The sequence below is a fragment of the Chroicocephalus ridibundus genome, chromosome 4, assembly GCF_963924245.1.
Source record: "Chroicocephalus ridibundus chromosome 4, bChrRid1.1, whole genome shotgun sequence".
Classification (NCBI taxonomy): Eukaryota; Metazoa; Chordata; class Aves; order Charadriiformes; family Laridae; genus Chroicocephalus; species Chroicocephalus ridibundus.
Genome location: NC_086287.1, coordinates 1,623,991 through 1,648,903, shown reverse-complemented (window position 1 = coordinate 1,648,903; position 24,913 = coordinate 1,623,991). Strand labels below are relative to the sequence as shown.

The 24,913-nt window shown below is 56.9% G+C and overlaps 2 protein-coding genes across 6 annotated transcripts in view; both read left to right on the top strand.

The window, feature by feature from the left end:
- The window catches only part of NUP160 (nucleoporin 160), a 30,725-nt gene extending 18,704 nt beyond the window's left edge, over positions 1–12,021 (top strand). Inside the window, exons 21-35 of the mRNA XM_063333363.1 lie at positions 2,728–2,826; positions 3,115–3,234; positions 4,132–4,227; positions 4,339–4,433; positions 5,145–5,241; positions 5,331–5,436; positions 5,534–5,694; positions 6,945–7,005; positions 7,738–7,848; positions 8,911–9,034; positions 10,148–10,249; positions 10,586–10,727; positions 10,972–11,097; positions 11,305–11,409; positions 11,572–12,021. Coding sequence (XP_063189433.1) covers positions 2,728–2,826; positions 3,115–3,234; positions 4,132–4,227; positions 4,339–4,433; positions 5,145–5,241; positions 5,331–5,436; positions 5,534–5,694; positions 6,945–7,005; positions 7,738–7,848; positions 8,911–9,034; positions 10,148–10,249; positions 10,586–10,727; positions 10,972–11,097; positions 11,305–11,409; positions 11,572–11,658 — 1,632 coding nt within the window. The 3' untranslated portion in view covers positions 11,659–12,021. The remainder of the gene's footprint in view (positions 1–2,727; positions 2,827–3,114; positions 3,235–4,131; positions 4,228–4,338; positions 4,434–5,144; positions 5,242–5,330; positions 5,437–5,533; positions 5,695–6,944; positions 7,006–7,737; positions 7,849–8,910; positions 9,035–10,147; positions 10,250–10,585; positions 10,728–10,971; positions 11,098–11,304; positions 11,410–11,571) is intronic.
- Positions 12,022–12,901: 880 nt separating this feature from the next.
- FNBP4 (formin binding protein 4) lies at positions 12,902–24,854 on the top strand. Of its 5 annotated transcripts, none has more exons than XM_063333377.1 (17): positions 12,902–13,107; positions 13,285–13,359; positions 14,413–14,549; positions 14,709–14,907; positions 15,113–15,263; positions 15,364–15,484; positions 15,726–16,064; positions 16,411–16,719; positions 18,440–18,715; positions 21,213–21,317; positions 21,628–21,761; positions 22,088–22,185; positions 22,749–22,927; positions 23,353–23,583; positions 23,716–24,243; positions 24,334–24,491; positions 24,646–24,854. In XM_063333377.1, the coding sequence occupies exons 1-17, from the start codon at positions 12,981–12,983 to the stop codon at positions 24,734–24,736; spliced, it is 3,258 nt and encodes a 1,085-aa protein (XP_063189447.1). In that variant the 5' UTR covers positions 12,902–12,980; the 3' UTR covers positions 24,737–24,854. The 5 variants fall into 5 exon arrangements, with proteins under 5 accessions (XP_063189447.1, XP_063189449.1, XP_063189446.1 ...); XM_063333379.1 differs by having other exon boundaries at positions 15,361–15,484; positions 16,411–16,621; positions 18,597–18,715; XM_063333376.1 differs by having other exon boundaries at positions 15,361–15,484.
- Positions 24,855–24,913: the final 59 nt, after the last annotated feature.

Sequence of the window (24,913 nt, the reverse complement as noted above, 5' to 3'; positions counted from 1 at the left end):
TTGCGGAGCTTGTTTAAATATCACAGCAAGGCCGTAATGCAATAGTTTGTTAGCTGCTGATGTACCCGTAGCCTTTTCTGCGGTAGCATTGCAAACAGATTGCCTGTGGGACCAGGGGTTCAGAAAGCTGCCTTCAACCCAGCAATAGAAGTTTCAGAAGGGCTCGTCTATTTCTTAAATGTCCTTGCTAACAAAAAAATGGTGTAAGAAACAGCCGTTGTCTTTCCATCCCCAGCTGTGCCCCCAACATCTTGGTAACGGGGCGAGTGAACTCCTTTTTTTCAGGTGTCTCCATAGAATGCGGTATTTTCGACCGGCTGTATTTCTCCACCGGCTCTTCCCGTGCTCTTCAGGGCCTTGGTAGTTGTAGCTGCTTGCGCTCCAGTTCTGAACCGCACGGTTTCTTGTCTGCAGAGCCATGTGACGCGTTTCATTCCCTGGCTCATGGCAGTCCTTCAGGCGTGCAGGGCTAGGCAGGCTGTTATTAGTGAGATGTTTTTTCCTGCGCTTAGCAGAACCTTTTATTCTCACAGTCCCTTACACCTGGGGGCTGAATTGCTTTCTTTTATGTTCATGTTGCTGCTGAGAAGAATGTCAAATCTGCAGAGCTTTTGAGCCAGGAAATGCCAGGACGGTTTGGGCAGCAGCGTTCTTCCTCCTGGCATATGTGCACTCTCGTGGCGCGAGCGTGCTTTGAATTTCCTTGCATTGCTTCCGCTTGGCTTGTCCCGCCTGAGGAGATGGGAGAGACTTTTATCTCCGCAGGAGCGGGCTCTTCCTCCTCCCTGCCACCTTCTGTTACACTCACTGATCCCAGTCGGTCACGTAAACTTGGATTAAGTGCGGTGCGTTGACCTCGAGGCGCTAACACCAGATTTGCTGGGAGCGTGAGCAGGTTGACCCAAATAGGGGTGGAGATACAGGAAGCACCCTGCGAGTAGCGGGCGGGCGCAGAGAAGGTCTAGTGACCAAAGCACTGGCCTGGGATGAGGGCCAAACCTCTCCGTGTTGCTTATTCTGTGCGACAAGCTGTCGAGCAAGCCTGGGGTGGGATTTAGCTGTTGTAGCTGCCTAATCTGAGCGGTGAATCCAGGCTCAGAGGATGCATTGCCACGTGGCTGTTGGTGGACCCGTGGCTGGGGTAGGTGAGGCACATTTACGCGCTGGTGGTTTATGCACACACAAAGATGCAGGTCAGCCAGTGAGACCTTGGCTTTACCGCCGCGTCCTAGCTTCCCTGTTCCCTGCTGAGTCCCAGGGACGTCTCTACTTCTTCAAGTACGAAGAGCGTACGCTGCTCTCCCAGGCACGAGGGATGCCAACTTTTGAGTTTCTGTCGTGCCTCCTAGTTGCTTCTTGATAGGTGATGACACTTTGCAGCCCTTATATTATCCTGACAGCAGGCACGGCGCCAGGCTGTGTCGTATCGCCCTGGCCAGCGTCCGTGTTGTGTCTTTATTTGCGGTGTGTCCTTGGTGCTATCAGCACTCCACCCCGTGCCTGTCGGTGTGTTGCTGTAATCCGTGGCCTTCCTTGGCTGCTCTCCCTCTCCTGCCCTGCTGTGCAGTTACTGCTCTTCTAACACCTCCTTTGCCTGTTCTCCTGCTGCCTTCACACATGCAGGCTCCCGTTCAGGCTCCGTGCACGTCAGGGTAATGTTTCCTGTGCAGTTCCCACCAGCAGGATTGCAGTGGTTGTAAAGAGCGCTGTGTCTGATTTTTGGGGCTATTGGGTGCTGTTTCTGAGGTGCTTTGCACAGACACTGGGGTATTTATAGCAGGTTGTTTCCCGGGAGAACGTGGGGGGTGTCTCCCCATCTGTGCACTGGCTTTGGGGCTGGGGAAACCAGCCCTTGAGCTGGAAGAGTGGGATTTGTGTGAGCACTGCAGCTAAAGGGGCCACCAACACAGCGCTTTGGTGTTAGAGGCCGAACTCTTAGAATCATGGAATCATGGAATGGTTTGGGTTGGAAGGGACCTTGAAGACCATCCAGTGGCACCCCCTGCCCTGGGCAGGGACACCTCCCACCAGCCCAGGTTGCTCCAAGCCCCGTCCAGCCTGGCCTTGAACCCCTCCAGGGATGGGGCAGCCACAGCTTCTCTGGGCAACCTGGGCCAGGGGCTCACCACCTTCACAGCAAAGAATTTCTTCACAATATCTCATCTCAATCTCCCCTCTTTCAGTTTAAAACCATTACCCCTCGTCCTATCATTACACTCCCCAATAAAGGGTCCCTCCCCATCCTTCCTGTAGGCCCCCTGTCAGGTACTGGAAGGCTGCTGTGGGGTCTTCTCAGAGCCTTCTGTTCTCCAGGCTGAACCCCCCTGACTATCTCAGCCTGTCCTCACAGCAGAGGTGCTCCAGCCCTCTGATCATCTTCATGGCTCTCTGCTGGACCTGCTCCAACAGTTCCATGTCCTTCCTGTGCTGAGGACTCTAGAGCTGGACACAGGACTCCAGGTGGGGTCTCCCCAGAGCGGAGCAGAGGGGCAGAATCCCTCCCCTTGCCCTGCTGGCCATGCTTCTTTTCATGCAGCCCAGGATGCGGTTTGCTTTCTGGGCTGCAAGGGCTCGTTTCCTGCTCATGTTGAGCTTCTCGTCCACCAGCACCCACAAGTTCTCCTCAGGGCTGCTCTCAAGCCATCTTCCTCCCTCTGATGCTGGGTGCCCGCAGGTGACAAGCGAGTGCTGACCTGACTCAAAACTCCTCTTCCTCCTTTCCTGTAGGAATACATTCGCCTGCTGCAGCCCTGGTGCCACGTGAACATGGGCTCCTGTTCCTTCATGATGGGCCGGTGCTACCTTGTCATGGGTGAAGGGCACAAGGTAAGGCCCTCGACTCCCTCTGTGGTCTGGGACCTTTTTTCTTGCGAGGGTGGAAGTGCGGAGGTAGGGCCAGCCAAGTCCAAGTCAGGAAACTTCCATCTGGAGCTCTGCCTCCTTTGGGCAAAGAACGGGATTGAAGGAGGACAGTGGGATCTGCTCCTGGGGAAGTTCTTGTTAGCTTGGGGCCAGCAGGTCTCGGATACTGGAGCTGGAATGGGCAGTACTGTCCCCTCACTGGTATGGCAGGCTTGGAGGGCACACACAAGCTGCTTTCTGTTCTGTTTCTAGGCTTTGGACTCTTTCTGCCGAGCTGCGTCCGAGGTGGGAAGAGAAGAGTTCTTGGACAGGCTGATCCAACCTGAGGAGGGTGAGATGGTCTCCACTCCACGCCTGCAGTACTACAACAAGGTACGGCTGAGCCAGCCCAGCGTGCACCAGCCTGACCCAGTGAATTGGCACCGAGTTGTTCCACGCGGGCACTGCTTGGAGAGAGAATTCCTGCTTGGTCCTTGGCTTTTGGGGAAATGACTTGAGACTCAGAAAACATACTTCTTTGGGAGGTGAAATCTTAGTATAGTCTGTTTACTTTCCTTTGAGGGGTGATGACAGGGTGACTCCAGCGTGAAAGCTAGGTACTTTCCACCTATTAGCTTCTGAATAGCAGAGGACTTTTGTTATCCAGCAGAAAAAGGCAGGGTGAGATCCAGCCGCTGGAGGCAGAAGCCAGACGTGTCCAGGCTAGATGCAAGGTGCTGCTTAAGGGGAAGGTTATTAAGCTTTGAGGCAAATTAAAGTTAATGTCTTTAAATTGAGATAGGATCTTCCTTCTTGCATAATACTGTAATTCAGACAGGCTGTGAGCTTGGACCCAGGCTCGTTGTAAGGGATTCCCTGATTTTAAAATCCAAAAACACAATTGTCAGGCGCCCTTGGAGAGGGAACGTCTCTCTCTGCATGTGTGCTTGGGGACAGAATCATCTACTTCTCTGTTGCAGGGGTTTACCGTGACCATCAGCACTCAAATGTTTGAGAAAACTCACATGTGCAGAGATTAATCCTCCAGAAAAGCCCTAGCCTGGGCCCGTTGCACTGGGATTTGTTTTAGACCTCGGTGACTTTCCAAAATCTTTCCTTTTTCAGTCTAATCGCTTAGAAACATTGGCAAAATCTTTTGACTGCTCTTATGGTTAGCAGGGACAGGAGTACCTCTTAAAAAAGGCAAACCAAAACAAAAACCAAACCCTTGCCAACCCGACCTGTTTTTTGGTACTGCTGCAGCCAGCGCTAGAGTGTTGTCTTCTCCAGGTTCTGCGCTTGTTGGACATGGTGGGTTTACCGGAGCTGGTCATCCAGTTGGCTACCCTGGCTATCATGGAATCGGCTGATGACTGGAGAAGCCAGGTACGGATCACTCTTTCTGCATCAAGATGTTTCTTCAGGGAGCTTACGTGGGCATTTCTTTTTAGTTGTGTAACTCAAACGCACAAACCAGCATGTTTCGGGTGTTTTCAGGCTACTCTGAGGACTTGCATCTTCAAACATCACTTGGATTTAGGACACAACAGTGAAGCATATATAGCCTTAACACAAAACCCAGATCCAAGCAGGTAGGTGACAGTTTTATGCCTTTATTCTCCCTTGTCTCAAAGGTCCATGTGCCAATTCTTCTGTCAAACGGGAAGGAAGATGATGCTTTAGGGTAGGACCTGGCTGCTGTGTTAAGAGGTTCTGTTTTAGCTTGTGTAAAGGTGTGTTTAAAAAAGCATATTTAATTTTTGTAAGAACAGCTGGGATCGGCACTATCTCAAAGGGAGAAACGGGGCGGGGGGGAAGCAGATTCGGCGAAGAGCCAAAAGAATGGCTAAAAGATCGCATGTGGCCTTGTATGTTGAAAAGCTTTAGGAGTCCAGTCAGTTTAGTTTAATAAAGAAAAGACTTGGAGTTGAATTTTTGGCTTCAGTACCATCTGGGGAGTGAACTGGGTAGAGGAAGCTTCACCCTAGAGATGAGCAGGAATGGCTGGAATGGATGTTCAGAGGAGAAGCAGGAATGTGTTTTAATTGAGGCTGAAGAAAATCTTACCCAATAGAGCTGAGGGGGAATAGACTTCCCTCCTAAGAGACCTTTGCAGAGGATCTCTGCTGTCAGGATCTTTATTTCCAGCACAGGAGAAATCTGAAGAGACTTCTTGGTTGTAAGCCAGGAAAAAAAATGCTACGGAGCTCGTCACAAAGCAGCATGTTCATGGCTCAAAACCTGCAGCCTGGAGCTGGGTTTGCTCCCGCTCCTCCAGAAGGGTTGTGCTTCTGTCTCCGCAGGCAGCTGGACTGTCTGCGCCAGCTAGTGGTGGTTCTCTGCGAGCGGTCCCAGCTCCAGGACCTGGTGGAGTTCCCCTACGTGAACCTCCTTAACGAGGTAACCGGCCTGCGCTGGGAGGAATGGGAGCGCAACCCCTCCCTTTAAAAAGGGATTGTCGACCCATCTGGGCCTCTTGTGCGCTGCAGGTCGTGGGGATCATCGAATCTCACGCTCGAGCGGTGGACCTGATGACCCACAATTACTACGAGCTGCTCTACGCTTTCCACATCTACCGCCACAACTACCGCAAGGGTAAGGCTCGTTGTAACAGCCTGTCTGCCTGGGATGCCGCTTCCCCAGTGGTGTGGCCTGTCCGGGCTCTGGGCTGACATATTCCCCTTTCTCCCAGCTGGAACAGTGATGTTTGAGTACGGCATGCGCCTGGGCAGGGAGGTGCGGACGCTCCGAGGGCTCCAGAAACAGGGAAACTGTTTCCTCGCTGCTATTAACTGCCTACGGTTGATCCGCCCAGAGTACGCCTGGATAGTGCAGCCGGCTTCGGGAGCTGTGGTAGGAAACCCTGAGCTTTACTACGAAGCCTCTGACCTGAGCTGTCCGCGGGGACACTTAGAGCTGTATGTTTGAAAAGGAGCTTCCAAAATCCTTTCCGATGTGATGAACAGAGATGTTGGCTGCCTTAATCTGCTGCTCTCGTTGTCTTGGCCAGCTTGTGCAGCACTGTCTTGCCCCGCTCAGTGGAGATCATAGAATCATTTAGGTTAGAAAAGACCCTTGGGATCATCAAGTCCAACCATCAACCCCACTCTACAGAGTTCTCCCCTACACCATATCCCCCAACACCACATCTGAACGAGTCTTAAACACATCCAGGGACGGTGACTCCACCACCTCCCTGGGCAGCCTATTCCAGTGTCCGACCACTCTTTCTGGGAAGAATTTTTTCCTAATGTCCAGCCTAAACCTCCCCTGTTGCAGCTTGAACCCATTCCCTCTCCTTCTATCACTAATTACCTGTGAGAAGAGACCAGCCCCAACCTCTCTACAGTGTCCTTTCGAGTGGTTGTAGAGAGTGATGAGGTCTCCCCTCAGCCTCCTCTTCCTCAAACTAAACAGTCCCAGCTCCTTCAATCACTCCTCATCAGATTTATTCTCCGGGCCCTTCACCAACCGTGTTGCCCTCCTCTGCGCTCGCTCCAGCACCTCGAGATCCCTCTCATATTGAGGTGCCCCAAACTGGACACAATACTCAAGGTGTGGCCTCCCCAGTGCTGAGTACAGGGGGACAATCACCTCCCTCCTTCTGCTGGTCACACTATTTCTAATACAAGCCAGGATGGCATTGGCTTTCTTGGCCACCTGGGCACACTGCTGGAGATATCAGTCCTGTCCCTCACCCTTGTGTCCTTGCCCCTTTTTGGAGCGGGGTGGAAGCAGGGCAACTTTTGGGAGGGGGCTGGGGTATATATGTGGGAATATATCACCTCTTGCTGGAGAGAAAATCTTTTGGGGGGAGTCTGAGCAGCCGGAATAGCAGTCCAAAGGAGACTGACTGTGACACGGTTTGTGTTTCCAATCTGTTTGCGGAGAGGTAGTGACCGTGGCCTGATCAGCTAATGCTGTGCCGTGTTTCTGATAGCCAGAGATAAACGTAACCTGAACCGCCAAGTGCTTGGATGGCTTCTCTGATTCAAATCAAGGCTTGAAACAGAGAGCTGGTGTTGGGGCTGTATCGGACCGAGGCAATTTGTCCTTTGAATAACCAGGTGGGCATAAACCCTCTTTCTGCTTTTTCCTGCAAGTACGAACGCCCTGGAGCATCCCCAAAGAGGAGCCACGATGGGGAGTGCACGGCTGTTCCAAGTAAGTGCCTGGTCCTGGTGTTCCCTCTCCCCTGGCCTGGGAGCTCTGCTGCTCCCGTGTGGGCTGGGAGGGGGCTCAGGGCAGCTCCCACCTCCGTCAGATCAATAATTTGGGGGACTGTAAGGTGATTAACTCTCCCAGTATTAGTGTCTCCCAGTCGCAATACGCTGTAACAGCTCCTTTCCCATGGAGCTTCTGTGCACGCTCCTCAGCGGTTTGATCTCTTGTCAGTGCTTTTGCTTTCGGTGGAAATAACTTGTAATTTGAAGAAAAAAGAGCCATTGTGAGGCAATTTCTAGTTGTTCGAGACCTTTGTTGTTTGTGCTCTTGGAAAGCCTGCTGACGTAGCGAGTCTCTGCTGGTGAGGGCTCCACTCTGTGTCTGCCAAGGCACGGGATGGCGGGGTCTGGTGAGACTCGTTAATCCCTCAGCGTTACGGTAGGAAAATTTAAGGTCAGGTATTTTTAAAACAATTATTTCTGAATGAGCTCTTCTGTAGCCTATGCGCCGGCAATCGGAGCAGCAGCTGTTACCAAACATTAGGGAGCATCTCCAGTAGAGCAGGAACGGGAGGTTTGTAGCAAGGAAGGGGTAGCAAAACCTGACCTCTCCTTTGCTGTCTTCTGTGGCATGACTCCTCTCGGGATGGCAGAGGGGTGTAAATATTCTCCACGATGGCCGAAGAGCCCTTTTTAAGATGCTGAGAGCCCCTTTCGTGTCCATCTGTTACAGCAACTCGCCAAATCGAGATCCTGGAGCTGGAGGATTTGGAGCGGGAGTGCGTGTTGGCCCGGATCCGGCTGACTCTGGTGCAGCACGACCTGTCAACAGCGGCTGTGGCAGGTAAAAAAGGGCTGCGGCGCAGCCGCCTCTCGCTTCCCCTGAGGTTTGTGCTAATTACAGCGCTTTCAGTCATAGCTCGGGTGAGGAAGCAGCAGTTTTATTCCCAGAAACAAAACCAGGAGCTGGCAGGGACCGTTCAGTTTGTCTCCCTCACATGAAATCTTGCCACCAAGTTCAGCAGCTTTGGAGAGGCAGATCAGGAGAACCGATTTTAAGTTTTCCACCGTTTTTTTGGCTTTGCCAAGCTGTAGCAGTGATCTGCAGCGTGGGATTGAGCTCGTGAGTTGGGACAAAAAAGCATCTTTTTGTCTTGCTGGAAATTGTCCCTAGATGAAGTAGAATTGTAAAGTCCTAGGAAAAAAAAAAAAAAAACAAAAAAAAAAAACAAAACGCTTTATGCAAGACTTAAATTTCCTGGAGAATCCTGCTTCACAACAGTGTTAGCTTATCAAAGTTGTTCCTTGGTGGGGAGCAGAAAGCTGCAACTCCCCCACTCTGACCATTTAAAGTATGTTCTGCCGCTGTCTGATATGAATTATGCAGCTCATACACATTTTTCCCCTTTAAGTATCAGGAGAAGACTTCCCAGGACGGGATTGCAGGGGAAGGCTGGGAGAGCTGGTTTGAGGGCAAACAGGAGACGCAGGGAGCTGAGTGCCACGGTTTCATCTTCCCCCCCCGGCCTGCGCTGGCAGAGCTGGTGCCTTGTTCGGTTGGATACAGACCTGCTGCACCGGTGGCAAGGCTGTCCCCTCCCTGCTCACCTGCACAGCGGCAGCATTTGGCTGCGGGACGTGTCCCTCTCTGGCTGCTGCCTGAGCAGGGATGGCTCAGGGGGCTCCCTGCTGCTTTGTGCAGTCCCTCCAGGGACGGATCCTGTGCTCCTGAGATGCTGCCGAGGCCAAGAAAGCCTCAGGCTGTGCGAGGAGAAGGGCTGCTGCAGGGTGTTTGACATCGGGCCGTTAGCACTGTGCTGCTGTCGCTGAATTCCGTGGGGGTAGGGCCCAGTAATCGCTGGGGTGTGACTGGGGGAGGCACTTACCTGGTCCTCCCTCCCTGTAGGCAACTCTACGCCCGAGGAAACGGTTGCTCTCCTGGTCCGGGCCGGCCTTTTTGACACCGCCATCACCCTGTGCCAAACCTTCAAGCTGCCCTTGACGCCCGTCTTCGAGGGACTCGCTTTCAAGTACGTATGAGCTTTTTCTCCCCGCCCCAGGTGACGTGTGGCAGGTGAGACACGCGCTGCGTGACGCTCGGCGGGGGGTCAGAAGCCAGCGCTGTCCTGAGCTCTCTGCTTGCTGTGGCTGCCAATGCCCTGCCGAGCCTCAGCAGCTGCCGGCTTAGTGGGTTTTGAGGTGGAACTTGCTCTTCACACCTGAAAATGAAAAATAAGGGAGCCTTGCTGAGCAGGTGGGGATGGGGGAGAGATTTTTCCCTGGCATCCGACAGTCGCAGTGATCCTGACCCAGGCACAACCATCATCTGGAGGCCTTTCTGGTGGGCTGGCTCGTGGCACGCTCCTGCTGATGCCTGGCGAGCTGCTTACAGAAGATTTGTTGAAGCTGTTGAGTGTCTCTCAAATGGCAGTTGGCAGAAAGCTTGCTCTTCTGCCTGTTCTCCGTCCCGTTTGCTCTCATCCCTCATCTCCAGCCCCAGAATTCCTCTCCGTGCTTCGAGGAGACGCGTTGTGCCTGCAAAGTTGTTCAGGAGCTCTGCCGCGACCTGGTCCTGTGGCTAGGTGCACAGAGGACATCTCCTGCCCAAGCTTGGGCGCTAAACCTTGCCAACATCAGAGTCAATTTTAATTCCTCTCTGGCACTTAGAGCAGCTTAGAAATCGCTCAGCCTTCTTTTTCCTGCCAAGCCAGCTGAATTCCTAGCTGTCGCTTAGGAATAGTCCTGCGAGGGGTGGCTTTGCTGCTGGCAGCTGTGACAAGGCAGAAGCTCACAGAATCCCAGACTGGTGGGGGTTGGCAGGGCCCTCTGGAGATCATCCCCTCCAGCCCCCTGCCAGAGCAGGGTCACCCACAGCAGGTGGCACAGGAACGCGTCCAGGCGGGTTTGAATGTCTCCAGAGACGGAGACTCCCCCACCTCTCTGGGCAGCCTGTGCCAGGGCTCTGCCACCCTCACAGCAAAGAAGTTCCTCCTCGTCTTGAGATGGAACTTCCCATGGTCAAGTTTGTGCCCGTTCCCCCTTGTCCTGTCCCTGGGCACCGCTGAGAAGAGCCTGGCCCCATCCTCCTGACACCCACCCGTTCAGTACTTGCGAGAGCCCACCTCTGCGCTGCTGTCCTGCAGGTGCATCAAGCTGCAGCTGGGAGGGGAAGTGGCGCAGGCGGAGGCCTGGGACTGGCTGGCAGCGAACCAGCTCTCCGCGCTGGTTACCACCAAGGAGTCCAGGTAGGTCCTCGTCGGGGGTGGGGGGAGAAGAGCGGAGCTGCTTGTCATGTGTGGGTGGTTTCTGGGAGCAAAAGCCTTGTGGGAATCCAGAGGGTCACAGACCCATAAAACCCGCTTAGATCAGATTTGTGGGACTGGGACATGGGGAGAGCCATCCTGCTTCTTGTCACCACGCTGTCCCCAGCCGGCTGTACGCACCACGCCCCGCTTCCCTGGGCCTCGGATGCACATTTTGAACCCGGGCAGTGGGACAGGTCCCCTGGAGCACACGGTGGCCCCGCCGACAGTGGGCAGGGGCTGCTGGCATGGATTCCCAGGGGAAATCTTGCCTTGCAGCGCCACAGATGAAGCCTGGCGGCTGCTCTCATCCTATTTGGAGCGTTACCCGTCCCAGAACAGCTTGTACCATCGCTGCGTCATCAACAAGCTCTTGGCGCACGGGATCCCTCTGCCCAACTGGCTCATTAACAGCTACAAGGTGAGAAGAGGGAGAGGGTCACCGCTTGGCGCCCGCTGGCCAAAAATCCAGAGCTGCCGCATCACCTCCGCTTCCACGGGCACCTCCTCATTGCAGGCTTCCCCCCCCTTTCCCATTCCCAGCTCCGGGAATTTCAGGCCCAGGTGCTTTGTGCCTGTTAGCGAGGCTCAGAGCAGGTTCTTCTTGGCATGGTGGTGGCTCCTGGGCGCTTTCCCTGGGTGTCACCACCCCGCTTTGCTTGCAGAAAGTGGACGCTGCCGAGCTGCTGCGGCTCTATCTGAATTACGACCTGCTGGAGGAGGCCGTGGAGCTGGTCCTGGAGTACGTAGACGCTGTGCTGGGCAAAGGGCACCAGTATTTTGGAATCGAGGTGAGCTCACCTACAGTCCAGGACGGGGCAGGGACTGTTCCGTGGGCCACATCCCCCTCGGGGTTTGGATATCGCGCCCCCCGACTTGCGTGGGGCCAGTAAGACAAGCGGGTGTTGGGATATGGCGGTTGGGGGGGCTCTTCCTTGCTGTACCTGGGCCGGGGGGAGCGTTCCCACATCTGACACGAGGGTTCCTCTCCCTTCCAGTTCCCGCTCTCTGCCACGGCCCCCATGGTGTGGCTGCCCTACACCGCCATCGACCAGCTGCTGCAGGCACTGCGGGAGAGCACCGCCAACCATCACAACGGCGTGGTAGGTCCCGCTGCCTGGGGAAGAAGACTTCCGGGGGCGACAGGGAGCACCCCAAGGTGCCCTGCGCCCGCTCCTACCCCAGCAGTCGGAGAGTTGGGAATGGGGTGCGGGATGGGATGTGGGAGCCGCTAGTCCCTGACGCCTGCTCTGCCCCTCCCCCAGCTCTATCAGAAGCTGCATGAGAAGATGGAGGATTACCAGCAGAAGGTCAGCGTGGCCACCCGGGATCGCCTCTACCGCCGCAACTAGCGGCGCCCCATCATTGTTGGCCACCAGGTGACGTCCCCGGGTGCTGCCGCTGCCGTCCCACCCTGCGCTGGCTCAGCCCCTGGTGCTGTTTTTACTCTCTCTTTTTGGTTTTTTTTTGGTTTTTTTTTTTCTTTCTCCATAAGGGTCCGGTTTGGGGAGGTGGAGTTGCACCCCCAGTGTGTCACCTTGCTGTCCCCTCTGGGGACGGGGTGACCGGTGCTGAGCAGAGCTCTGGGGTGCCACCGTCACCCGGGCGGTCCCCTCGCTCCTATCCTGTATCATACGCGGCAGCTTTTGGCGTATCTTTTTATTTATTGTTGTTGTTTTTTGGATGAACTTTAATAAAATGAAAGCGTTATTAGAGGTCTGTGTTGGGACGGGTGCTGCCCCCCAGCACCCTGGGGGGGGGGGGGGGGGGAATGTGGGTCGGGGGGTGAAGCACCCACAGCCCTTTTGTGTAGGGGACTCTATGTAGGCCCCAGCTATAGGGCGGTATGGAGTTCTAGGGCCAGCACTGCCATACTGCAGGGTACCTTGCTATAGGGCCAGGGGGCCAGACTGCCCTATAGGGCCAGAGAACTGGGGCTGAGGGAGGGGCAGCGCTGGCCTATAGGATGGAGCTATACCCGCCGTGGGGGCAGTATGCCCTATAGGCTCAAACGCTAGCACCATGCTATGGGGCTATAAGCCTGAGGGGCTGGGTGCTATAGGGTAAGAAGGGGTTATAGCTCCTAGGAGCAGCGTTATGCTATAGCGTGGGGCTACAGCTGTGAAGGGCTGCACTGTGCTATAGGGCAGGAGGGGGCTATAGGCTCCAGGCGTGGCACCTAGCTCTAGGGCAACACTGTGCTATAGGACATGATGGGGCTATAGGGTACGGTGGACCTATATCCCAAAGGAGTAGCACCCTGCTATAGGGCAGGAGAGGGGGCTGTAGTCTCCAGGGGTGGCACCTTGCTATAGGGCAGGACTGGGCTATAGGCTCCAAGGGCAGCACTGTGCTATACGGCAGGAGGGTGCTATAGGCTCCAGGAGCAGCACCATACTATAGAGCAGGAGGGGTCTATAGGGCAGCACTGTGCTATAGGGCAGGACAGGTCCATAGGCTCCAGGGGCAGCACCGTGCTATGGAACAGGAGGGGGCTATAGGCCAGGAGAGCTCTATAGGCTCCAGGGGCGGCCGGGACCCCCGAGGGGGCGTGGTGAGCTGTAGCCCCGCCCCCTACGCCATGACGTACGACGCATCGCCCCTCCCCTCCCTCATTCTCCTCACCGCGCAGGCGCGGCCGCAGCCCGGAGCCACCGCTCCAGCCGCCGCCGCCATGGGGAAGAAATCCCGCTCCGCTCCGGGCCGCCGCCCCATCCTCCAACTCTCCCCTCCCGGACCCCGCCGCGACGAAGCGGCGGCGGTACCGCCGGTCGAAGGAGCCGATTCGGCTTCCGAGCCGGGTATAAGAGCAAGGCGGGGCGGGGGCGCTTTGTTGGCGGGGCGCGGCCTAGCGCAGGCCTCGGCGCGGCCTACTCGTAGCGCTGCGGCCTAGTCGCGGTTACCGGGGCCGGAGGAGGCGGAATACTCCGCCTCCTCCGGCCCCAAATCTCCGGTATTGACGGTTCTCCCCCCCACAGACGAACCCGAAGCGGTGGCGGAGCCCCCCCGCAGCGCGCCCAACCCGCCGCCCCCCACCGCCGTCAAGCCCACAGGTACGAGAGGGTAGACCCTTCCCCCTCCCTTAATAAAATCAGCGGTTAGGCCCCCCTGTTTTTTTTAAAGGAGGAGTATCACCCGCTCTCCAAAAACCATTTTTTTTTTCGCTAAACGTTTTTTCTTTTGTAGTTATTCCCTTCACAAGCCCTTTTTTTTTAGGGGGGAGGGCTGATTATCCCCCTTGAAGTATTATTATAAAGTGTTATTTTTATAATTAATCCCTTCCTAAATTTCTTTCTTGGTGGTTGCTCCCCTTTTAATTGTTCTGGGTTTTATTTCAGCATCGTGATTCCTCCTCCTTAAGCACGCTTTTTATTTATTACCAAGATAAGTCGATTGCCCCGTTTAAGTGCTTTTTATCTGGGGGAGTGGGATGATCCCCCCCCAGTTTTTTTCAGGGGGGAGAACAGGATTATTGTTTCCAGTTTTCTGTTTTTTGGGGGGTGGTGATGTGGAAGTTTCCCCCTCCTGATGTTTGACAGGGAGATGACTTTTCATCTTAAAGATTTGGACTAGGAGATATTTCTCAACTCAGTGTATTTTTTTTCTGGGGGGAGGAAGAGGTGATTTTTTCCCCCGTATTACTTTTATTATCTCTTAAATAAATCTAATATCAATTTAGTAATTAATATTAAAATATTGGTATTTTGATGAGCGGTGACTCCCCCCTCTGTGGTTTGCAGGCAGAATACAATATTCCCCCCCCAGTCTTTTTTTTCAGGGGTGGGGAATTGTTTTTTCCTCCTAGTGTTCTGATTTTTGTTTTGGTTCCCCCCCCCCCCCCCCCGGGTGGGTATTTCCCCCTCCCAGTGTGGTTGGGGGGCTGCTCTCCCCTGATTTTGGGGGGCCGGGAGATGTTTTGAAGGGGGGGATGTTTATCCCCTGAATGCTTATGGGAGGGGGCTGTCCATCTCCATCCTCGCAGGATTAGTGGGGTGATGGTGGGACCAGCCTTAGGGGGAAGCTGGATCCGCTTCCCCGCCGCAGCAGGAGGAGCCCCAACACGTATCTCCCCCCTCACTGAGGGTTTTTTCCCCCTCCCCGGGCAGGAGGTTTGTGTCTGCTCGGTGCTTACGCAGACAGCGACGACGAGGAGGGCGAAACCGCAGAAAAATCAGCCCGTTCAGCGGATGCAAATGGCAACAATTCGGCAGACATTGACAGCACGCTGGCAAACTTCCTGGCGGTTAGTGCGGCTGGCGGGGAGAGGCGGGCGGAGGGGAGGTCCTTGGGAGGAAGAGGGTGGTTTCACAGTCCGAGGCGTTTTCCGCTACTGATGAGCGCTTTGATTCTGCTTTCGCCTCCCCTGGGATCTGAAGTTCACGCTGGGATGTTTTTTTCCCAGGAGATCGATGCCATCACGGCTCCGCCGCAGCCCACCGAGCCTTCTGCTGCCTCCTCCTCTTCTTCTGCGCCGCCCCCCACCCCTCCCCGCCCGGAGCCGAAGGAGTCAGGCTCAGGCCAGTCCTCGGGCACCGCCAACGGCGCAGGCTCAGTGCCGGCCCCGGAGTGGCAGTATGACACCCAGTGCTCGCTGGCAGGAGGTGAGCACATTGCAGACCCTCACTGTTAGGGCTGCACCCATCTCAGGGTGGGGGGCTGCTGTCCCCTGCCTCACCAAAGGGAGGGCGGTGACAACACTGGGGAAAGGCGGGCGACAACAGCCTGGGGAGCATGTCTGGTTGGTGGTGGGACACAGGCTCTGCGTGTCTTGTGGATGACAGCCTGTCCTTGTGTCCCCCCCGGCAGTGGGGGAGCTGGAGATGGGCGACTGGCAGGAGGTGTGGGACGAGAACACCGGCTGCTACTATTACTGGAACACCCAGAGCAACGAGGTGACCTGGGAGCTGCCACAGTACCTGGCGACACAGGTCCAGGGCCTCCAGCACTACCAGCACAGGTGGGAGAGACCCCCCGGCCCTGCCAGGGGAGGCCCCAGGGTCTTGTCCCCGAGATGTTGTCCCTGAGCCACCCTTCACTCCTCTCCTCTTCCTCAGCAGCACCGTGGCGGGCGCCAATGGCAGCTTCGTAGCAGCTGCCGAGCTGTACCCCCAGGAGAAGGGGGCCGCCCCAGGCAGCGTCGCCCGTGGGGCCAGCCTGGCCAAGCGGGAGGTGAAGAAGGTCAGTCAAACGGGCCCAGTGCCAGGTTCTGCTTGCCACAGGGCTTGTGGGCGCCCCTTTGGGCTTCCTTGGCAGTGGGTGGGTTGCTCCGCTCCATTTGCAGCGCCCCCATCAGCCATCCGGGCTTCTTCCTCTGCGGGCTGCGGTCTCCTTAGCTGCTCGGGGAAGGTGCAAGGCTGGGGCAAGGGGACAGGGAGCCGCAGCTGCTGCTGGAAAGCTCATGGGAAGCTCGACCTTGCAGGAGGTGAATGAAGGTGTGCAGGCCCTCTCCAACAGTGAGGAGGAGAAGAAGGGGGTGGCTGCAGCCCTCCTGGCACCGCTCCTGCCCGATGTGGTGAAGGAGGAAGAGGAGCGCTGGAGGAGAAAGGTGATCTGCAAAGAGGACGTTGAGCCACCCCCGGAAGAGGAGGCAAAAGCAGAAGAGGCGCCGGCTGCTCCCGAAGAGCCAGAGCCCAGCAGGGATCCCCTGGAAGACACGTTGCAGGAGGATCTGTGCAGCGTGGTGCAGTCGGGGGAGAGCGCTGAGGAAGAGGAGGAGCAGGACACCCTCGAGCTGGAGATGGTGCTGGAGAGAAAGAAGGTAAGAATATTTTTGTCATGTAAATGAGGCCGTGGGTGCAGCCAAGGAATAGCTGGGACGTTTATTTATATTTTTATTTATAATAGCTGACACGTTTGTGTCCTGCCTCCTTTGGGAGAGTGACTCTCCGTTTCCCGTGCTGCTCCTCTTCGGGCTCCTTATAGATCAGCTCCGTGTGGATGCTGCGGGCGGGTCAGCAGCCGCTGGCAAACTCGTGCTGTGTTAACGCGGTGCCCTGGTTAGAGCAGCTGTTTCCTCTTCTCTCATGGGTGACTTGTGACTGCGGCTGCTCTCCGGGGGTGGCTCGGGTTACTGAGGTACCCCTCGCCGTCATGTCTCTTGGCAGGCGGAGCTGCGTGCCTTGGAGGAAGGTGACGGCAGCGTTTCGGGCTCCAGCCCGCTCTCCGACGGGAGCCAGTCGGCCTCGCAGGACGCAATCCGCAGGCTGGCCTCTAAGCGAGGGAAATGGAAACTGTTTGTTGGAGCCGCCAGCCCTGAATCAGCGAGTCGAGGCTCCAGCAAAACGGGCCGGGAGAGCCCAGAAACGGCAGAAGCAGGTAATTGGAAAGGGGTTTCCTGTCCCCGAAGATGCACAGGGTGCCTGGAACCCGCAGAGCCTCACACGGCGCGTAGAGGAGCTGGGACGGGCAGTGAGGTACGTCTGCCAGGCAGGGGACAGGCCCAGAGGGGTGGCTGTCACTGCTGTCACACACAGCCAGGCTTGCAGGCTGGCAGCATGAGCCTCGCATGCTCAGGGCAGTGTGGGGATAAGCTGACGCTCTGCCAAATTCTCTCCTTTATCCTATAATTAAAGAAAATAAACAGGTGAGTGCCTACAGTCAACACTGTATCAGGAAAGTAAATAGGAGAGTGCCCATACTTTTATAAGAAGAAGGAACACAGAAGCGTGGCAACGGCATTGTCACACCCCACCACCTTCCGCTTTCCTCTCCACACTATAAATCCCAACCGTGGTACATGGGGAACTGTGCCCTTCCTCTTTTCCAGTTGTGTTTCTGAGCCGCCTGGTGATAGACACCACATTTCAGCCAGGCGAGCTCTTCCCCCAGAGCTGCTCCGGCTCCGCGCTTGTTGGTGTGTAGGAAACACAGGGCAGGACCTCACGGTGAGGAGAACTTGGTTCACGGAAGGGTTGTTTGATTCTGGGTGCGCGTTGGATGTATCACTCGAGTGACAACAACCCCTCGGCAGAGCTGATGTTCCTGTTGGCGCTCTGCTTTCCCGTGGTACAGCCGCGGTCTTTCAGGGACTCATCAAATACACGTTAACAACAGTTCAGCGGATGTTGCAGCGCGTTGTATGAATTTATTGCCTTGGGGGAATCGCACGATTGTGGCTGTTAATGCTCCACTACAGCCCGTGCTTCGCTGCCTGTTGTGGCTGTTACCTGCACCCACCCTCCTGTGTGTCCCCCCCCAGCCCCTCCAGAGCTGTGCTGGCTGCAGAGTTGGAGAGAACAGTCCCGACTCCCAGATCTCCCAGTCCCTCCCCGGCACGGAGCTTTGTGCCAACCACTGCCTTGTGGCAAAGAGCAAGGCAGAATGGGAGAGAACTGCTTTTCGCAGAAAAAAAGGGGTACAAAAGTGCCCTGAGCCCGGAGCAGGCTGCGTCCTGCTGAAGGGGGAGACGGTGCCTGCCCCAAAACGGGGCTGTTGTGTCCCCGATGTGTGTCTGCTTGAGGCGGAGGCATGAGCTGGATGTCAGGCCTGGAGTTAAGTCCCAGCGTTGTTTGTCCAGCGTGGCTCTTCTCAGGGTGGTTTTGCTGGAGGCCTTTTCCGTGTGCCTTGCAGGCTCTCGAGCAGAAGGTCCCTGGAGACGGCTCCTTCCTGCAGGGCTGGTTTCCTGCTCGCCCGGGGAGCAGGAAGGTGTTAACTTTCAAATAACCTGTTCAAAGTTGAGCACCCTGCAGCTGGAGGGGAATTGCGGGAACCCTCCTGCCCTTGAGGCCAGGGCACACCAGGAGTGTGTTTATTTTCCCCTAAAGGCTTTAGGAGTCCCTTGAAAAACTTTCCTCCCTGGAATGTGTCCTTTGGACAGTGAATTAGTCACCGCTGTCCTGTGGTGCGGCTCAGGCAAAACCTTATGGTCTTGACAAGGTTTTAGGAACTCGTCAGTCTTTGACATTGTCTCAACTTATTTAATCATTGATACCTTTCCTTGATTAAACCGCTGGAGTTTAACGATTGCCTGCCCGGCGGTTGGCTCTCTTCCTTGAACCCCTGTGCTCTGGGCTGTTCCTCCTTCAGCCCTTGCGCTGTAGCAGCTGTAATTCTCTGCTTACCGTCCCGTCCTCCTGAAAGGACCCCTGACATCAAAACACAGAGGCGGTGACCCTCTCTCCTTTTTAATTTCAGGCTCTTGTCGCTGGCTCCTGTGGGAAAGAAGCCCCGGCTCTTTACCTGCCCTCTCCTGCAGTAGTTTTGGTTCCCTGGCACGGTGTCTCCAGCCAGCTGTTGGCAGCACCGTGGCGGTGGCGGGACAAGGGCTCACCTATCATTTCTTCTCCTGCAGCGGCGAGCACAGAAGCAGCTGATGCCAATTCAGACAAAGAGGCAGAGTCTGAGGAGCCCCAGGAGAAAACAAAAGCACAAGGGGCACCAAAAATAGAAGAGGAGGAGCAGGACCTAAAGGTACGGAGATGCAGAGGTCCGTGGCGGTGAGATTTGTCCCAGCTCGCGTTAAGGGACGTGGCTGGGCACTCGGCAGCTCCCCCAGGCCCTGGCCAGTTTGCTGCTCTCCCAGGGGCTCGCCGTGCTACCGGCAGCGTGGAGGGACATGCTGTCTCCCTCAGCCACCTCTGATGCCACCAGCCAGCGGGGACACCTGAGCTCTGGGCTGTGGGTTTGGCCTGGCTGGAGTGACTTCATTTGCTTCCCGCGCGGCCGGCGGGACAGGACCCTGCCCTGGTGTAGCTCTAAACCTCAGATCCCAGCGCAGCTGCAAGAGCAGCTCACCTCGGCCCTGCGGGACTGGGCCAGCATCTCTGCAGCCCGGTGTCCTGTCTCTAGCAGGAGCCAGCAGCAAAGGCTTGAAAACGTTTTAAAAAAAACAAAGGGGGCATGGGGGGATAAAGACCGAGCCCTGGGTCTGGTCGTGAGAGAGAGCAAACGCTTTTGTCTTGACTTTCTTTTGACCAATAATGATGTTACAGTCCTCTGGCACGTGTCCGTTACAGTCATCCCGTTCCCAGGCTGAAGACTCCTCGTCTGTAATTTCTCTGTCTGGAGGCTGCCAGTACCGTTCTCCCCAGCACGACTTTTTGAAGTTGTTCGATGCAAACTGGGGAAGCCCTGGGGTTTTCTGCAGCATCGTGCTGATGTTTTCTCTTCCGAGCCTTGGTTTGCTCTTTTTGGCTGCGGCTGAATGATTCCCAGAGCCCCTTCCTGAGCTGCAGTGGTGACACTCAGAGCTACAGGCTCTGGGTGTATGTTACGCAGAGTGCTGGGGGGATCTTTCTGTTTATCCTTCTGATTCCCTGGTTGCTTTTACCCTGAGATCTCCCGCAGAGTTAAACTTGGCTCCTGAGTAATTTAATTTTGTTCGCAAGTGTTGTCACCTCCCTGTGCCAGATGGTTTATGGATGGGGAATCGCCGGCTTGTCGTAGAAGCCCGGTGGAGACCCGCAGCGAAAGCTGACCTCCGGTCCTGCCCTTGTTTCCCATCGTTTAATCATTTTTCCAGCATGAAAGGGAAGGGCTTCCATATTGTCCTTGTGACAGATTTAGCATCTCCCGTAAAAGAACTCTGTAACAGAGTTTCGAGATGGGTTGTTCCCTGCCCAAAACCACCGAGCCCTCCCTCAGTATAGCATCTACAGGAGGCTTGTCTGATTTTTTTTTTTTTTTTTAATTTAATTTATTTAAAAATAAAGTTATAAAAAGATAAAAAGCCTGCAGCAGGACCGCGCTTGTTGGCTGCTGCGTCCCAGATGGCTGCGAAAAGCCTTTTAAGCTGTCACATTTGCTGTCCCCTTTTCTCCTGGTACTGGCGGTGCTCTGTGACGGACCGTGTGCTGTAGCGTGGTGCTTTCCCATGCAGGATCCCTTTAGAGCTGTTGGAGGAATGCCGTCTCCTGGGGTAATCGGTACCGTTTGCTTCATCGATTTGGGGTAATCTCTCTTCTGCTGGCTCTCTGGTTTGCAGGAGATCCGAGTCCTCCGCTGTGAAGTCACCCTCTGCTCTGGGATCTTCCCTGCCTTCTCCGTAGCCACGTTAATGCGGGAATTCATTTCCCTGCCTCGGGCTTGTCTGTCTGGCCCGTGTCCCTCTCTGGAGACAGATGCTGCGCTGTCGGCTTTGGGGACCTTCCAAAGCCTCTTCCAAAGAGTGAAGGAAAAAAGACATTTTTAGAGCCCTCCTTAAAGCAAGTGTGATGCCGTTTGCAGGCGTCCGCCCCGTTTCTGCTCTTGAGTCGCTTTCTGGCTTGTAGCTGCTTTCATGCAGTGCCCTCAGTCAGGGGGATTGACACAGGGGGTCCCGTGTCCCCGTGCAGCACCCGAATTGGAGGTTTGGCCCCTGCGGGACACTGGGGTTGAGTCACGGTGGTCGCTGTGGGCTGGCCTGAGCCTTAACGTAGACGCTGTCTCTGCTCGGGAGTAAATCCAGAGCCGTTACCCCTCTCCTGCGCTTTCCAGATTGTTCCTCCGGAAAGCGGCAACTTACGAAGCCTGAAATTATATCCTGGCTGTTTCCTTTGGGAAATGGTCGAAGTGTTGTATTTAACACTTTCTGCCCTGGTGATTGCTCTGCTGTAACTCCAGAGCCGGGGTGCTGAAGCAGACCAAGCCCGTAACCCTCCTTCGGCTGGTTCGGAGGGGTGACCGCGCTGAGAGGCGCTGGGAGCAGGGCAGGGTCCCCACAAAGGAGCTGGGGTTCGCTGGCACCTCCTGCGGCTGTGGAGGAGGTCTCGTCCTGCTGCCCCACACCGACCCCCTCCCTGGGGCACAGGAGGTAGAGGGGGTGACAGGTGCACGCGTTCAGGGTGGCGTGTCCCAGTCCCGCCTGGCTGAGGGGCCGCGGGCCGTCCCGAGTCCTGTTTGCCGGGGAAGGCCTCGAGCCGCGGGGGCCGCAGCCGCCCGGTGACGCCACCCGAGGGCGGTTCTTTACTCTGCCCTTTCTCCCTGGCAGTTTCAGATCGGAGAGCTGGCAAACACTCTGACTAGTAAATTGGAGTTCCTGGGCATCAACAGACAATCTATCTCCAACTTCCACATGTTGCTGTTGCAGACAGAGGTAACCGAGCCTTCGCCCCTCACTCCGGCCTTCTGTTCCGAAGCGGATCAAATACTGTCCGCCGCTCGAGCGCCGAGGGCCGGTGCTGCGTGAACCTCGTGGCCGCGGCGGCACCGCACCGCGCCGTGCGGCCTGCCTCCTGCAGGGCCCTTCCTCGGCGGGGGGAGAGCATGGCTTTGCGCGGAGGCGGTGTCTTCCTCCTGGCCCCCCCGAGTCCCGTTGCCGTAAGGGAACCTCCCGGACCTCGAGTCCTGTCCCGAGGGCCGCTTGCAGCCTCCCTCAACGGCTTCCCCCGGTTCTTGCCCTCTAGACCCGCATTGCAGACTGGCGAGAAGGTGCTCTCAATGGAAACTACCTCAAACGCAAACTCCAAGACGCAGCCGAACAGCTAAAACAATACGAAATAAACGCCACCCCTAAAGGCTGGTCCTGCCACTGGGACAGGTACGCGCTCTCCTACCTTTCTCACCTTTCATCTCTGACATCTCAGACATGATTTGTGACCATCACCACCCGACGACGTGGCGCCGTCCCTCTGGGAGACTGAGAGCAGCTTCTGTTAGCAGTGCTGGGCAGGCAGAGAAACGTCCGGCACTCGCAGAGTTTGGGCCAGCCACCAAACTTGGAGGATCCAAACGGAGTGCTCAGTGCTTTTGAGACGGAGCTGATTCCCTGATCGGACAGAGCTGGTTTTCACTCTCGCGAGTGTAAAGCGCTGTGGAGGGCGGGCCTGGGGGGTCGCGCATGCGAGAGCTCTGTGAACTTTGCAGGATCTCTGGATCAACTCTTCTGACCAACAGCTCTGACAAAGGACAAACTTCAACTCACCGACGGAATGAAGAACAAGATTTCTGTCTCCTGCCAGCAGGTCAGACCCAAACATTTCTTTGTCTATTTGGCTTTCTTGATTAATTTTCCTTTGTTTGAAATCTTTGCTCTTTTGTTTTTCAGCTCCCAGATCCGCTCCCTCTCTCTAGCATTCACTGTGTGTTTGACACCAAGAGTATCATAAAAGCGACCTCCGCGCACCACGGGGTAGGGGGGCAGCCGCTTCTCTCCATTGGGCTGTTCCCCGGTGCCTCTTCTCGGAGGGCGACTTTTTCAGCCAAAGGTGGCGGCTGAAAGTCCCGGTGCTAGGGAGACGTCGCTCTGCCGCACGCTGGCCTGCTTTCTCAGCCCTCCCCTCCCTCGGAGCGGGGGGCTCAGGGCGACCTTCACGCAGCCGGCAACGCAAATAGCTTTGAGCGAAATCGGCTCCGGGCTTCTCCTGCCTCTTGTCCTCAAAGTTGTTTGTTTGCGTTTGGGAGAGCGGCAGCCCCGCTGCAGAGGGTCTTCCCTGCGAGAGCGCACCGCTGTCGTGGGCAGGCCCGCCTCGGAGTGTCAGTGGCGGGGAAGGGAATCTAAAGCCTCCTTCTCTTTCTTGTGATTTAGGGAGCATAGACGCTATTTCTATGTTAACGAGCGCTCAGGAGAGTCGCAATGGGAGTTCCCCGACGGGGAGGACGAAGAGGAGGGACAGCGGACCACCGACAGAAAAACCGACGGTCCTCCTAAACCACCTCCAAAAGACAAAGGAGAGCGTGCCGAGGACCCCGCCGAGCGCTCCGCAGGTAACAGCGTGGGGGCAGGGAGGGGGGGTTGCTGCAGTTTTGGGGTGTCGTGGGGTCCCGCCGAGCGCTAGAGCAGTACGCGGTGGCCTCCCTCCCTGAGCACCTCACGGTGGCTTTAGCGAAGCCGGGACGAGCGCTTCTCCCGCGTCCCAGCTGTCCCCATCGGTTTTAGGTGTCGCCGCGGTGGCGGGGAAGGCGGCTTGCAGCTCGACGGTCGAGCCCGTGGCCTGAGCTCTGCCTGCCCGCTCCCGGGCAGGGCCCCGGCAGGGAGGCAGCGGGCAGGAGCAGGCAGCGCGGTCCGTAGCGTGGGTTTTCAAGCCTGTGTCAATGTGTATTCTTCAGGCTCCCTTTGTAAAGAATCCTTCTCAGGCCAAGTTCCTGCTACGTCTCTCATGCCGCTCACTCCATTTTGGACTCTGCTTCAGTCCTCTGTCCCGGTCCTCCAACCTCCCTTGCCTTTGGAAATGCCTCCGCCGCCTCCGCCTCCACCAGACTCGCCCCCGCCGCCGCCCCCCCCGCCCCCGCCTCCCGGAGAAGACGGTGAGATCCAGGAAGTGGAGATGGAAGATGAGGGGGGTGAGGAGCCGCCCGCCCCAGGAACGGAGGAAGACGCTCCCCTGAAGCCTCTCCTGCGCCCAGCTGCCAGCAGCAGCCAGGTGAGCGGCGGGGCCGGCAGCTGGGCGAAGCCAGGGCTCAGCCAGTCCCCCAGCCCCTGTGAGCCCGGGGAGGGGACGTTTGGAAATGGGGGTCCCTCCCGACTCGGTGCTAATGTTGACACTCTGTTCCAGGGCGCCATTGAACCGACCCCAGCCCCGCTGCTCTCCACCAAGCCACAGAAAAGGAAAGCCACGGAGATGAACCCGGGGCTGATGCAGCGCACGGCCACCATCGGCAGCTGCCCCGTCATCTACAGCCAGCCCCTGATGGCCGCCGGCAAGTACCAGCCGTCGGCCGTGCCCTTGGCCTCCCTGAGGCCCCGCCAGCGGCTGCAGGGGGAGATCCAGGGCCGCCCCAACCTCCGCATGGCGCCGGGCCACGCCGGCCCTCAGCCCACCGCGCTGGGCCTGCAGTCCGGCTACCTGGGCGTGACGGCACCGGCTGCGCCCTCTGTCATGAGCTACTCGGAGTGCGCCGCGCCCGTTGGCCTGCCCGCTGCCGCCACCGTGCAGCCGGCCCCGCCACGAGGGGCCCTGCCCGCTGCCACCACTGCTGAGCAGCCACCGCCACCACCGCCCCCCCAGACGCCCCCACCTCCCACCCCCAAGGCGCCGCCGCCACCGGAGAAGGAGAAGCCGAGGAAGGGGCGGAAGGACAAGGTAGGCTCTTGCACCGGTGCCTCACCGGCGTGCCGGGTGTCCTCCCCTTCCAGCCGCCCTCACCGCAGCCTGTTTGCATTTCTGGCGCAGGGCAAGAAGGGCAAAACGAAGATGCCGTCACTGGTGAAGAAGTGGCAGAGCATCCAGCGGGAGCTGGACGAGGAGGAAAACTCCAGCTCCAGCGAGGAGGACCGGGAGACCACGGCCCAGCGGCGCATCGAGGAGTGGAAGCAGCAGCAGCTGATGAGGTACGGGCCCTTCCCCGTGCTACGTTGCCCGGCTCCTCCTGGGGGGGACAGAGAGTTGGGGTCCAGATCTCCGGCCCCAGGGCCGGCACACGAGGGTGGTGGGGACTGTCACCTTGTGCCAGCCGGGCGGTGACCCCTTGCTTTGTCCCTGCAGTGGCATGGCGGAGAGGAACGCCAACTTCGAGGCGCTGCCGGAGGACTGGCGAGCGCGGCTGAAGCGGAGGAAAACCGCGTCCAGCACATGAGGCGCGCCGCACTCTCTTTTTTTGTTGTTTTATTTTGTTGGATTTTTTTTTTTACAGATGTACAGTTCAGAGCCCTTCACCCCTTGACCGTTGTCCAATAAATTGTAGCAGTTTGGGATGTGCCGTCTTGTTGAGCTGGGGCTGGCCCTGTCCCTGCCGTGATGGCAGGAGGCCGGG

Excerpts from the sequence above, each read along its gene's own strand:
- FNBP4 (XM_063333376.1), top strand. The coding sequence starts at position 12,981 with ATGGGGAAGAAATCCCGCTCCGCTCCGGGCCGCCGCCCCATCCTCCAA. Across the intron at positions 21,762-22,087 it reads TGGTCCTGCCACTGGGACAG|GATCTCTGGATCAACTCTTC; the intron begins GTACGCGCTCTC and ends TGAACTTTGCAG. Across the intron at positions 23,584-23,715 it reads CAGCTGCCAGCAGCAGCCAG|GGCGCCATTGAACCGACCCC; the intron begins GTGAGCGGCGGG and ends ACTCTGTTCCAG.